At 41.4% G+C, this 14,020-nt stretch overlaps 2 protein-coding genes across 2 annotated transcripts in view; one reads left to right on the forward strand and one right to left on the reverse strand.

Annotated features, from left to right (window-relative positions):
* Positions 1–6: 6 nt before the first annotated feature.
* LOC309705998 (neuronal vesicle trafficking-associated protein 1-like) lies at positions 7–5,558 on the reverse strand. Its single transcript, XM_082532160.1, has 5 exons — positions 5,412–5,558; positions 4,949–5,102; positions 4,571–4,687; positions 2,983–3,093; positions 7–1,327 (listed from the first exon to the last, which is right to left on the reverse strand). The coding sequence occupies exons 2-5, from the start codon at positions 5,075–5,077 to the stop codon at positions 1,127–1,129; spliced, it is 558 nt and encodes a 185-aa protein (XP_082388286.1). The 5' UTR covers positions 5,078–5,102; positions 5,412–5,558; the 3' UTR covers positions 7–1,126.
* Positions 5,559–10,823: 5,265 nt separating this feature from the next.
* Positions 10,824–14,020, forward strand: part of tacc1 (transforming, acidic coiled-coil containing protein 1) — a 30,944-nt gene continuing 27,747 nt past the window's right edge. The window contains exon 1 of the mRNA XM_082532154.1: positions 10,824–10,973. The gene's annotated coding sequence lies outside the window, so the exon portion shown is untranslated. The remainder of the gene's footprint in view (positions 10,974–14,020) is intronic.

Below are 14,020 nucleotides of genomic sequence, written 5' to 3' on the forward strand. Positions count from 1 at the left end.
TTTATTTGAGTTTTTCATTTGACATTTTTTTTATGTAGCAAATGCACTTCAATGGCAATCATTACATTGTTTGAAAAAGGTACATAATTTGTGGCAAGTTAAGTTAAATGACAAATACAGAAAGGAAACAACAGGACAAGCAACTACTGTCAGATTGTTCCACTACATCAGCCTAACTCTAGTATCTGTGGTGGCTGCTTATAGCCATATATGGCGACATTAATCAATGCGAAGCATTGCGCAATACAGTGTCTTCACTAGCAATGCAAAAAACATTCAGTACAGTAGCTTAAAAGTTATGCTCTGTAAAGTAATCCTTAAATAAGTGTTGTGTAGCCAGAAAATCAAAGCACATTGTGTTCACAGAATCCAAATGAATGGAAACAATCATTCATGTCTGTTTGAGGGGAAAAAAAGAAAGAGAAACTTGATCAAACACTCGGTTTTTTTTAAAGCACTATATGCAGAGAGCAGTACAGCACAATTTAAAATATGTTTTCTGCTGGTACATTTCCTCCAAGTCAAGCCTTTGTTCACAATACCATAACACTAAGACATTTTCATACAGATGGCCTCAGTGGCAAATATCCTGTCACTTCATGAGAAATTTACCACTCGCCCAACCTCGAGATTTCCAACATGCTCATATCAGTACTTGATGTATTGGAATACAAAGAGATTCAAAGCAAACTGATTGTTATTAAGAGTCGTGCGTGCATAAAACAAGCGACGCAGACACGAGATGGTTCACAGTCGTTTCACAATCTGAGTACTAAAGTGAGCTCTGTTACATATGTGTATGTACAAAGACAGTGAATGTGTGTGTCAGTGTTTGTTTCTGTGGCTTTTTTTCTACACGTTTGCCACTCAAAGTGTAAATAAATAACAGTGTATGCTATTCAAACAAACCTGTAAATCCACCCAGCTGTTAGCCTCACTTGCAGAAATTCCTCCTACTGTAAGCATCAGCTGACCAAACTGCATCAACAAGGCAGCATAGCACCTCAGCCAAGAGAAGTGGATTTTTAACCATTAAAGCCACAGGACTGGGAGGTTTGCTTGAATGGCACAACCATATTATTTATTTTTCTGCAGCAGGCGAAGCCACCACCTGATCCCAGGTTGGTTAAGCCAGTTTCTGGGCAGTCTCCGTCTCCTGCTGGGTGACCTTCTCCTCAGACATGATGGTCACCCATGGTGATACTGACCGAGTGATGGTCTGCTTGGCTATGTTGTAGTGGTTAATGAGTGTGAAGAGACGTCCGCGGCCCCCAGGGCCCTGAGGGGGGTAGTTGCCATACAGCCCAGCTGGCATGCAGCGACCTTGCTGCTCCAGAAAGAGAGAATTAAACATACTGGGAGTTAACTCATTCAGTGCACACAATAGGTGATGACAACAGAATATAGATTGGAGCAAAAGAGCACAGAAAACAACGCAAGCTAAATCTTATCATTTAAACAGTTATACAGTGCTGTGCAAAAGTCTGGAGGCACAATTTGTGTCTTAAATTTTGCTTTGGAAAATTGCTGCAGTGATTTATTCTAACATGTGCAAACATGCATGTATATAAGGGGGGAATGTATACAGTTGTAATTAGCTTGAAAGTCAAAATATTTGGTATGACCGCCTTTATTCTTCAAAACAGTCTCTTAGTCAAGCTTTCTTGTCATCTATTTAAGTAGTCTTCGAGAATAGTTCTCCAGACTTTTCATTTGTTCCCTGACAAGATGACCCCACAGTGCTTCAGTAATGTTGAGGCCAATCCATGACTGATATTGTTTCCCTCTGTTCCTATACCCAGGTATGCTTTTACTGCATTAGTTTGTTTGGGATCAATGTCACCCTTTTTTTCCAGATGGTATTGCATTGTTGATCAAAATGTGATGGAACTTTGGCAAGATGGCCAACATCACTGGAGGAATACAGCCATGAACCATGAACCTCCAACCTTATTTTACAGATGGCAGATACAGATACAGAAACTCACTGTGGTACCTCTCTCCTGGCCTCTGTACATTGAGCAATTTCAACCACAAGTTTCAAATTAGACTTTCAGACTAGTTCTTGTATAATCTGGCATACCTCTACCTTTTCACCTTCCCTGAAAATGGCTTCTTGACAGCAACACTTCTACTGAGACCATTTCTGATTAGGCTTTACTGGACAGTAGAAAGGCCACCTGAGGGGCCAGATTCATCTCTCTGGTCCTGTGTCAGGTTTTTGCTGGATTTTTTTTCCCGATTTCTTAAGGACACCATGTCACGATGTGCCAGGTGTTTGGGTAATAGCTCTATGGGAATCACCTTGTTGGTGAAAAAGTGCTGGAAGCAAACGTATTGGAAGCAAAATCTAAAGAAATAAAGGGTGACTCAAGACTTTTTCCCAGCACTGTAGGTAGAGGGATCAAGGCTTTGTGGTGAGATAATAATCGATAACCTCAGACCCACAGCTTTTATTGTGAGAATATGTCATTTTTGCAGACCAGCAGTATGAGACGATAAAAGCCTTAGGTAAGGACTAATCTAAACTGCTCCTGGAACAGGAACACAACTGGAAACCAGTCAACAAAATTAATAATGAAATTTTTTATTAAAAGTAGCCATGTTAAGCTATTGCGAATTGCTGACCATCATGGCTGTTTCAGCAAAGCTATTTAATGTGTTTTATTGCATATTGACTGAACATTTTGTCTGTAATATGAAAAATGTACTGTTTGACCTCTCAAAAATTACATATTTTCACACAAACAGGTGGCACTGGTAATAAAATGTAGATTTATTGGGGATCTAAGGAAGTTCAGATAAGAGTTTTTTTGTTTTTAAATCCATGGTAAAAATACATTTTCTATTTATGTCAGCTTAAATTGTATCAGTGAATGTAGTGTCAGCACTCATGATCAGTTAAATCCTCATTTAAATTAGACATTTAAAATAATGCAACAAAAATGCTTTACTGCATGAACGGTGAAATGTTTTTCTTACCGTGTAAACAAAGCTGTCAGGACAAGGCTGTTCATACTGGTAGACCTTGTAGACCACGAGGAACACTACGCACATCAGGAAAGCCAGAGCACAGATCACCAGCAAGGTCACCTAAAGGAGACGCACAGTGCCATCGTCAGCAGAAGACCTACGAGACAGCTCCGTTAAAGGACACCATAAATAGACTCCCTACATCTTGATGAAAGGAAGCGAGTGGGCAGACTGGAGCAACCTGTAATAGCTTCTTTGATATTAAAGGTTGAGCGAGAGTAAAAGGTTGCCATATTGAAGCAAAAGAAAAAAAAAGATGTAGACAATTATGTGGAAGGTCATAAAGTAAAACGGTGACAGTAACATCCAGTCAGGTCTACAGAATAATCTGAATAAATTAACTCGACAAGAACACAGTTTGTGCGGCCACCTGTACAGTTCAGCTCCCACCTCTCAGGGGAGTTATGTAACACCTACTGGAGCTACTGGGCAGTGGGAGTGAGCGCGTCATTATTACCCAAGATGTAACCCCCCCCCCCCCCCCCCCCCCAAAGGTGTGCTTTATGCAGCAGGATAAATGAATATGCTAAGTTATTTGGAGGGAGGGAAAATTTCTATTTTAAAGCAATGTCAGTGAAATGGTTCTGTATCTGTGAAATTTCACAGTTGCAGCAGAGAAACAAGACTTCACATATTATGAGCAATGTGCCACACATCCAACAACTCTTTGAGGGGTTGTTGTTTTTAGTTTTTTTGGCCCACTGTGTTTGGCTCAGATTTGATAAGATTCTTAACAGTGTGCGTCGATATGAATGACAGTATTTGCTTTTTATTTGTTTGCTTGAATTGGACAGTTACACAGCAGAGCACACAGTGCAGCGTGCACAAAGCAGAGCAACAGGAGCTTATTACAGAGACTCTCTGTGATGAAAGGCCCGCCTGCAACATTTCAAAGCACCGACGTGAGGATGTAGGCTGTGTTCTCTCAGGCAGTGATGTGCCTCGGTGGCTTTATGTTTGAGAATTAAAGCCCTACAAAGAGAGCCTGGCACTGCTCAGAGATATTTTTTCATCTGTTGATTATGAATGTAGAGGGAGGATCGCTCAGTGTGGGCACAGGACATGCGGAGATGGATTTATAGGGAGAAAGGGCATCTTTTACGCATTCGTTTCTTATAAAAGCAAAACACGCGTTTCAATCATTCTATAGGTGTGCACAGAAAAATCTATCATCTAATCAAAGGAGCATTAAAAGGTGGGAGAGATGCTGCCATTTGGAGGCCATCACCATGGCAGCAGCTGAATTAATGAGAGTCTCAGGGCGGGGTTAAGTGAATCAGTGAGCATTATGTCTCTCTGTATAGCCGGCCAAGATTACAGGCAACAAGGGAGGACAGGGAGGCGAAAGAGGGCTGAATGAAGGAGCCAAAAGGTATGAGCTGTGCTGGGGAGGAAATATTATGATTGGAGGGGGGATGAAAAATGTCCTGAGCAGCAGGCAGACACATGTCTGCTCTCAGGGATGTGCATGTGTGGGAGTATACTGGGAAATGGATGATGCATGAAACACAGATTGTAGCAGCTCCGTTATTCTTACTTTGAGTCGCTCAGAAACGCCTTCAATGATGCTTATTGAGAACTCTGCGATTTTGGGAGATCGTAGCTTTCCCTTTTTGCTCTCACCATCATAATCTGCCTTTGTCTTCACCACCACCTGGCAGGAAAATAAAACACAGCCGCTTCATGAGAAGAAGAAAAAAAAAACATGACTGGTAAAATCGGCATGTTTATTTTTAATGCAAGTGATACAGTTATAAGCAATATGACTGAAGTGATGTGTAATACTGGAGAGATGTGTAAGACTGGTTACCCGTTCCCCCCCTAATTAGAGTGATGGCAATACCACTAAACGCGCTGGTTCCCTCACTTTGAATCACAAATATCAATGGATATTTTGGTAAATCAAAAAGCATACCTTATCCGGTGGGGGGAACTGCAGCTGACTGGCATCTAATGGTGTTATAAGAGGGATGGTGTCAAACCCGTCTTCAGAAACCACCTTCCCGTTGGTTTTCTCGCTGAAATTATTGCCCAGTTTAACCATTTTCCCTGCACGGAAAAACGCCAACCTGAGGGGGTCAAAAAGCAAAAACAAAAAAAACAAGCACTCATTAAACCTAAAGGAAAAGCATTATCCATCGTCCTCTACCCCACAAGATTGCATAAATATTCCAGGAATTGTGCATTATGTTTTTGTTTCTCTCACAACAATGCAATCCAATCAGTGTAATGTGCACGATGTGGGGCGTTTTGTGGGCCACGAGAAAACCCGTTGAGCACAAAAGCGCAGGAGAGGACAAGCAAAGCTCGGGCTGATGCATCACCGTGAATGGGGAAAATATACACAGAAATACGCGTTAATGCATCCAAGCACTTACCAGCTCAAGCGATACAGGGGGGTTGATCCGTGAGCCTCTCGCAGTGTAGTGGTTTTATTCCTGCAGTACTGCTTTGTGCCTTCTTGAGGTGTGACGCAGCCGATTTGCGGGGAGCTGGTGCACAATATGGCCAGCTGGGTTTGTGCGCCGCGTTACCTCCGAGCTGGATGCTGCTGCTGGTGTCTGGCTGCACTGCAAGTGATGTAACGTCCTCATTACATCCATCCATACACACACACACACACACACACACACACACACACACACACACACACACACACACACACACGCAGGAACCCACTCCGACCAGCGGCTGTAAACCCTCTGCTCTCCAACTACAGTAAGATTTACAGTTAGGATGAAATGTCACTTTGCCCAATCATAAGGCGATCCAAGTGAAAGAAAAGAGCGCTTGTTTATGGGCATCCACATTTAAGTTTGCTGTAGTGGTAGTATATGTACATAAGATATTTGAAAGGGAGGAACAAACTTAGATGCTACTTCATCCTTTTTATTATTCATTTATTGGTGATTAGTTGTTTGGATTTTAATATCAAAGGTTCTCAACATGAAGCTTACACACCGAAACATGTGGATCAATGAGAAAAAGACACCTTATAGATACACCCTGTGTCTATTAACAAGCAACACGCGATCCACAATTACACGAACCTTGGTCATAATATTTTTTATTAGACTTGGTTTATTCTAGATCCTTATTATGCCGCCACCCTATAAAAATCCTGGACTGAAGCTAGCATGTTTCTTTATTGTATCCAGTAGCTTGTTGCCTGGCTACCGCGTGAGTAATGGGTTTAAGGACAGGATGACAATGAGCTCATCTGTTTTTGAGATTTGAAACACACACACACACACACACACACACACACACACACACTGCAAGCTATATGACACTCTGCTGGTTCTTCCAGGTGATCACCACAGTTTCAGGGGCTCAGTGAGGTTCTGCTTCCTTATGGGTATAAAAAAAAACCTTAAACTGTGCTGGGTTTGATCTGGTTCTGGTATGCTGTGGGAGTCAGTGGCAGATTTAGAAAATTTTACATGGAGGTGCGAAGGAGGGCCAAGAGGTCTAGGCAGGGTGGCGCATACCTCTTCAGTGAACTATGTGAAAATCCCCTGTGTATAAATAAAGTCAACAAAATGTCCACAAAAACAACTTAAAGCTATGTATTGTATCATCATGCCACCCCTCTTGCCCCTGTCCCGATGTTGAGAACCAAAACAAAATACTAGAGGCCCAGAAGGATGCAATCAAACAGATGAGTTTATTGAACACACGCGTGGGAAGATGTACACTGCAAAACATCAGATGTAGATCTCCGCCCAAAAATACACTTCAGATTGCTTTTATAACGCCCCTTCTCGTGTTTTACAAGAACGTAATTTGTATCTTAAAAACATAATTTGCATCTTTTACAGACAATGATCATTTTAAGAGATAAACGCAGACACCAAAATTCCCCCTCTCTAGCATCTTCATCCAAATATGGCCCTGAAGATCCCCAGGGACTTGTCCTCCTCTTTGGCCCATCTTCTGTCACCTGTTACTAAGCAAACTCAAATGCAACAAGAAGCTGAATACATTCAGGCCTTCACTCAAGCCTGTTTCTAGATTATATGTATTATATGTGTTTTGTAGGCATGTATGCAGTTTTAACCTTCTATAGCTTCAAGTCACTTGCACAATAGATCGTCCGGATATCGCGCCGAACGAGGCTTACAACCTCCAATTAACTGACTGAGCTCCAACTCTTTAATAAGCACAAAATGCAATGTGTATAAAATGGTCATAGCTGCACTTGTAATAAAAATGTTAATGTAATGCCAACAGTTTCACTAAATGTTTTAATGAAATGATGATTAATTTGATTAATGCAATGGTAATGACTTAATGCAAAGTTAATTAATGCAATGGTAATATGATGAGTATGAGTAGCAGTAAAATATTTTCCTTATTCCACACCCCCCTGCATAACAGTTGTGAGGACTGAAATATACAAAGGTCTGTGTGACTCTCCATGGATATGACTCTCTGAAGCATCCATGACCCACTGTCAAATTACATGTGCTTTTTGTGAACATACTCTCATTTGTAAAGAGGATTCTGGTGAATCCCACTCAAGCTGCATATTGCTGGTCTGTGAGCAGAGATCCACGTCAGGCCCTCATGGAAACCTTATGGACTCTGACAGTTTGGTATGGCAGGATAGTATGTCCTATCCTGGAGAAGCTGGACTTCCGGTGCAACCTGAATGGGCTGCAGGTGCCATCTGATGCTACCAATAGTGACAAGAATACTAACAAAAAGCGATACTAGAGAAAATTCAGTCAGGAGGGATAAACAGAAAACAGTGGTCTGTGGTCACCACCTGCAACACTTTTAATTTTTGGAGGTTGTCTTGTTGCCCCTCCAGTGCTCCTGCTGGCACTTTCATTTGCACAGTGTGAATACATGTCGGCTGCCGACATGTATTCACACTGGTTTCTGCTCCCTTACTGGACAGACTGTGAAAACACAAAACCACAGCTCGCTTTAAACAACATTTTTTTCTGGTCTGGCAAAGATGACCAGAGCTGCCCTCAGTGCCAAATGATATCCTTCGAAGTTCCTTCCAAAGCTCCACTCTCACCACTGCTCATTATTGGCATCCCATTTGAGTGCCTTGGAATGGACATTATTGGATCTGTGGAGAAGAGTAAGACAGGGAATCGCTGTATGCTTGTAATTACTGATTATGCAACCAAATATCCTGAGGTTTTCCCACTGAAATCCATCAAGGCAAAATCAATGGCCTGTACAGCTCTTCTCAAGAGTAGGGTTTCCATGGGAAACACTGACCAACCAGAGAACTAACTTTATGTCAGGCGTACAAGCTGCTGGGTATTATAAGCCTGAGGACCACTTCATAAAACCCTCTGACTGATGGACTAATGGAGCAGTTTAATCAGACTCTAAAGCAGATGCTTCGAAAGGTGGTAGATGAGAATGGAAGGGCTTCCTTATCTTCTCTTTGCCTACAGGAAGTACCACAAGCCTCCACTGGTTTCTCTCTGTTTGAACTCTTGTATGGTTATGAGTTTCAGGACCTCTAACCTTCTTAAGAAACATTTGGGAGGAAGACGAGGCAAAGTTGGAATCTGTTAACATTGTTTACTATGTTGTGCAGATGAGGGAGTGACTTCAGAAAATGAGTGTCCAGTCGAACACGACCAAAATCCTGCAGAAGCATAAGTTCTGGTATGACTGATCAGCCCGGCAGAGGTCCCTTAGTCCTGGACAAAAAGTGTTGGTGCGCCTCCTTACTAACAACAATAAGCTACTGGCTAAGTGGCAAGGACCCTTTAAGGTTCAGAAGAAACTGGGTTCCACTACTTACTGGATGTCTACACTCCAGCTCCAGCAGGGTTCTGCATATAAACCTTTTGAAGGAAGGGGTGCAGAGGAAGGGGAGCAATACTTACATTCTGCTGCTGTGGCAAACTGTGACCTTAGCCATCTGCCAGAGGATAAACAGCTTCAGGTGAAGGGTGAGTGGAACTCTGAAGTATATCAAGTGAATCCGGGTAGAACAGGTATTGCTGAATGACAACTCTGTCATTAAAGAGGGAGCCATGGGAAGGCGTCTGAGTTACAGGATTCCTGAATGTCTTTTGGCATCTCTAAAGAAGTAAGTTGACTTAATGTTGTCCTTGGGGATCATCGAGCCTTCAAGGAGCGTTTCACTGCATGTTTCACTGCTCAGTGACAAAAATACTTGTGAGCCCCTGAAACAAGATCAAAGACAATGCATTTACCAGACCTCATACCACAGGATATACCCAGGGGAAGCTACACTAAGTGTGTATGGTTCACCGCAGATATATAAACAGGGTGTATCTTTAAGACCAATTGTCTGTATGATCAATTCAGTCACCTATAACATCTAAAAGTTCTGTCTTCAACCTCAACACGCTGGTAGGCAGCTCTAAACACCACATCCAGAACACCTTGGATTTTGTTGAGAAGGTGAAAGATGTCATTATGGAGGCTGATGAAATAATGGTCTCGTACGATGTTACATCTCTCTTCACTTGTGTTTCAGTCACTGAAGCAGTGGAGGTAGTTCATAAGAGATTACAGGATGACCCCAACCTCAGCAACAGGACAACTCTCAGCACCAACCAAGTGTGTTTGATGTTGGAACTGTGTCTTCATTTCATATAATTCACATACAAGGGTCAGTACTACAGGCAGTAACATGGGTTTGCTATGGGTTGTATGCTATACATTCAAATAATTCACCTATTATTGGTCATTGATCAATAGTCACTGATCAATGTTCATCACAATTTGCATATTAATGATCCTGAAACTGACCTTACAGGCCATTGTTCAACAGTGGTGCTAGTTTCAGTCAAATGTACTTTTTATAAAGTTGGGAAAACCCGCAGTCAGCTGAGACTGAAGAAATCAATTTTGAAAACATCAAAACATTTCATATTTTTTAAGATGTTGTTTTTTGTTTATTAAGCCCTAGGCCTGCAAGTGCACAGTGCAGTGCAGCTGTGTTGTTCAAGTTTTTAATGCCTCAGCAGAGAAGTCGTTTTTGCCTTTCCAGGAAGGTTCTCCGCAGAGATTACCAGCACAGTTGAAAACTCAGCAGGCTTGTATGGATGCTGATTTCCTTTAAAAGCTCTGACTGGCAGAAACGCAAAGTAGCACATAATGAAATGACATAATAAACTCCATCATATATGAATGAGGCAAGCGTTTATTTACTGATTTCCAACTGTAAAGGGTCTGCTGTAGTTTTTGCTGAACACGCCACTTTGTTGCAGATGCCTTCTCGCGAATGAACACTAGAGGGAGACACCAGCTCACTGATTTCTTAAGCAATCACTGCGCTAAAGAAATCAATGAAATTAGGTCAATAAATAAACAAGTTTTCTTTTTTTATTCACACTTTTTTATCTTCATGTGATTTTCTGAGTGAGATAAAAACAATAACGGACTAGCAAACGAGTTTCTACTTTTTCCAAAAATAACAAAAACTTAGTTCTAAGCACCAGATTATATAAGAAACTACTTATTGTAGTCTAAATTTACAAGAAATAAGAAGCAACTGTGTTATATATTTTGGGTCTGTACTTTAATCATAAAGAGATCAGTTAAGTGTTATCATAATCTAGCTAAGAATATGAACTTTTAAAATGATCTAAAGTTATCACAGAGTGGTTTAAAAGCAGTGTTTCCGCTCGGCTGTAGTGTACTGTAAAGTGTGACTCAGCCTCATATAGCACTGCTACGGCTGTGTCTTTAAAACCCTGCTCTTGGCTCCTTGCCCAGAAAGTTTATTTCCCATTTCCCATCCAGCCACATGGACTGATCACCACCACGCAGAGCGAACAAGAATTTCCACTCTGAGAGCGGCAACTCCAGCAGCTGTTCTGAACACAGGACTTTAATCTTTGACCAGGGATTTCTACATCCACGGCTCGGTGAAGGACTTAAACCTCGCAGCAGATCTGCCACAGCTTGTCAGTCAACAGAGATTTGAGGTATTATTTAAAAACTGAGAGCTTTTGAACAGTTCTTTTTCTCCTGCCAGTCAGGTGCACCGTTATTCATGTAAGTAAGTGGTCTGTGTAGTTTACATGCTTTTGTTAATAGTGTGTTTTCTGGTACTGATCAGCTACTTTTTGGACAGTGTGTCAGATGACTCTTTGAATGTGTCGTGTCTGTTTCGTTCTGCTGCCATGTGAGCACTATTGTCTTTTTCTTTTCTTTTTTTTGCATGAATACAAAGCCTCTTTTCACAAATCTATAATTCCCCTCTCCTGTTGACCCGGCGGTTTTGTAGTTTGTGGGGCTGTAAAGTAGCTCTGCTCATTAGTGCTTCTCCTGTGAAGGCTGTAACTGACAGGTTGGTGAAAGCTTGCACACATGACATTTAGTCACCTTAGAGGAGGAATTAGGCACAAAGATTTAAAGGCAAACAATGTTGGCAAGGACAATTAGGTTAAGATTGACTGTTTTGTTTGTTCAAACTGTCACAGCCAGCAGTAAACAGGACGCTTGCCTTCACACACTCACACATTTACGCACAGACAGTGATGCTCTGATTGACTGAGCAGACTAAGGCACAGACACACCACCGTAAGAGATGACGTGATAAGCCAAGTGAGACTCTTTTAGAGACAGACTGGTTTGTTATTGCCGGTGTCTTGCACAGGGGCTACATCATGTGCTGCTGAAGTTTCTGGAGAATTTTCTGGGAAGATGAGGTCACAGGGAGACACACCCAGAGGGGCCTTTTCCAAGCAGGAAAGGCCACGGGTGGAAGACATTCATCAGTGGCTTTGAGTGAGTCACTTGCCATGAGAAAGCTGCAGTGCTGTTGGAATTTCCTTTCAGCGTGGAGCACAGAGGTTTTAACCTGGATATTTAAACTGAGCTGGATGGCGTCACATACACAGACAGTTCTTATTCAAATACACAGTTAGAGGCTGTATGCTTTAGTTCTACACAAGTTCCTGCTCTGTTAAGATGTTTGAGTATCAAAGAGTGCAGATATAAAAAGGAGTATAACAGTAAGAGCTGGCTCCAGCTGCTGGAATGTGGCTGGAATGAGGTTTATTTCCTCTTGGCTGAAAAGATCAAGATGGATGACCTGTGGATATTTAACCCCCCACATCCCCACCTCTGCTCTCTTCATGTGATTTTTTTATGTTTACATATACCAAGTGGAATTTCTTTTTGAGTCACAGTCAGGTTTAAAAATAGTAATATATTGCGTCTTCAGCTTTGCTCTGATGTTGAGAGGCCCAGAGACTGAGATTTTATGTAAACGGATATGGCCGAGAGGGCCCACAGAGGCGGAAGCAGAAGTGGGGGTTGTTGAGTCACTGCAGTACTGTTCCTCCGACGTGTCACTTCTGGTCTCATGCCTCTCAATAGGCTCACATACACAGACAGAGACTGAGATAACACAGTGTTAGATTGGGGCAGACGGTCATGGTGTGGCCAAAGGGGAAAAGAAAGTAAGCTGTTGCAATAAAATAGCAAATAATCATAAATTTTCATCATTGTAGAAACACACACAGACATACTATAATGACAAGAGGACTCCCTGCTGTATGTAAAGGCTTCATTTTGTGGCTGTGACCCTGCTCCCTCTGCTCACTGCTGCTTCTGTTGCATATTACATACAGTACAGTGGCTTTACTTTGGCACACAGCCGCTAGAATTACTCAGAATCCAATTTTAACTGTGTTTTCTTACTGCTCCCTGCTATGTAATACACCACACAGACTTCAACTTATTTTCTAAATAATGAAACCCTGGTGTCACGTTACTCACTGAACTGTATTTCTGACATATATTTACCATAATTCATGTTGCTGTCACCCGTGCTTGCATTACGGTCCTTAACTATTATGGAAACCCACAGAAAGGATTTACGTCCTGTGACTGATGATGGAGGGAGGAGTTTTTCTCTGATTAAACCCTGTGGTCATTCCAACAAACACTAAACTACACAGATTCTGGTTTCATACCAGTCTGTCACATGAGGTCACTCAAAGACAAATGATTATAATTTTATGTCTGCGGCATTTTTTTTCACTTGGGTGTGAGAGATTATAATTCTGCAGATTTTCTCCCTCTCTCTTTTTTGTTAACCCTGAACAGTCCACCGAGTTTTCTCAACAACTTAGAGATATCAGGCCACATGTTCATCTTAATTTTGCTAATCTATGAAAATTAAATGTTATTGAGGCATTATTGAGTAAATTTCACAGCTGAGTTTATTCAGTGATTGGATTTATAGTTTAATAATTACCTTCCATTAAAATAACTGTTTCATGTACTAAATGTAATTTGTACCATTTCATTTCATCCAATTTTGTTAATCCTAGTTAAATAGCATAGATAGTTTCCTATAATTAGAAACTTACTGGGTTATTTCAAACCCAGCTTTTATAGTCTTTTATTCTTGTTTACACTTAAAAATTATTTAACAAAATATATTTTGCTTTCTTCATTTTAAATATCCATATAGTACATCAAATAGAAAATTACTGCAGGAAATACTCATCTAAACGATCAAGATTGGAGGTACGACACACCCTTCATAGTGCCCTCTGTCAGGCATATGGGAGTCCTTTTGTTTTTTATCAGATACTAGTTGAATGAATGTCTGTTTTTTGCAAGTCTGTGTCGCCCAGTATATTCCATGTGATGCAATGTGTGGTATGAAAACTGGCTGACCTTTTCATGCTCCTTGTCTCTTGACAGAATTTACAGCTCAAAGCATGATCGGGCGCAAAACAAGGCATCTTTGTGCAAGGCAGATATCAGTTTAATAATGTTCCAGTTGTTTCAAAACTACGGCTGTGGTTCCCTCATTTATGGCTTGTTTAACCAGCTAGCTAGGATCACAATATTTAAGGTATCTTCCTTGGGCCACACCACATTTTCCTTGATGAGACTTTCCACCCTCTAAATACTAACTCCATGTTTGCAGATTACTGTCGCATAACTAAGATACTTTTCCAGCTCCAGGGACTTGAGGAGACTTGTTTCCACTTGCTTGTGATGGTGCAGT

The sequence above is a fragment of the Aulonocara stuartgranti genome, assembly GCF_965226115.1.
Source record: "Aulonocara stuartgranti genome assembly, chromosome: 5".
Taxonomy (NCBI): Eukaryota; Metazoa; Chordata; class Actinopteri; order Cichliformes; family Cichlidae; genus Aulonocara; species Aulonocara stuartgranti.

Coding starts and splice junctions, on each gene's coding strand:
- LOC309705998 (XM_082532160.1), bottom strand. CDS start 5,077: ATGGTTAAACTGGGCAATAATTTCAGCGAGAAAACCAACGGGAAGGTG. Junction 4,688..4,948: donor AGTTCCCCCCACCGGATAAG/GTATGCTTTTTG, acceptor TTTTCCTGCCAG/GTGGTGGTGAAGACAAAGGC. Junction 1,328..2,982: donor CTGACAGCTTTGTTTACACG/GTAAGAAAAACA, acceptor TTTCTGGAGCAG/CAAGGTCGCTGCATGCCAGC.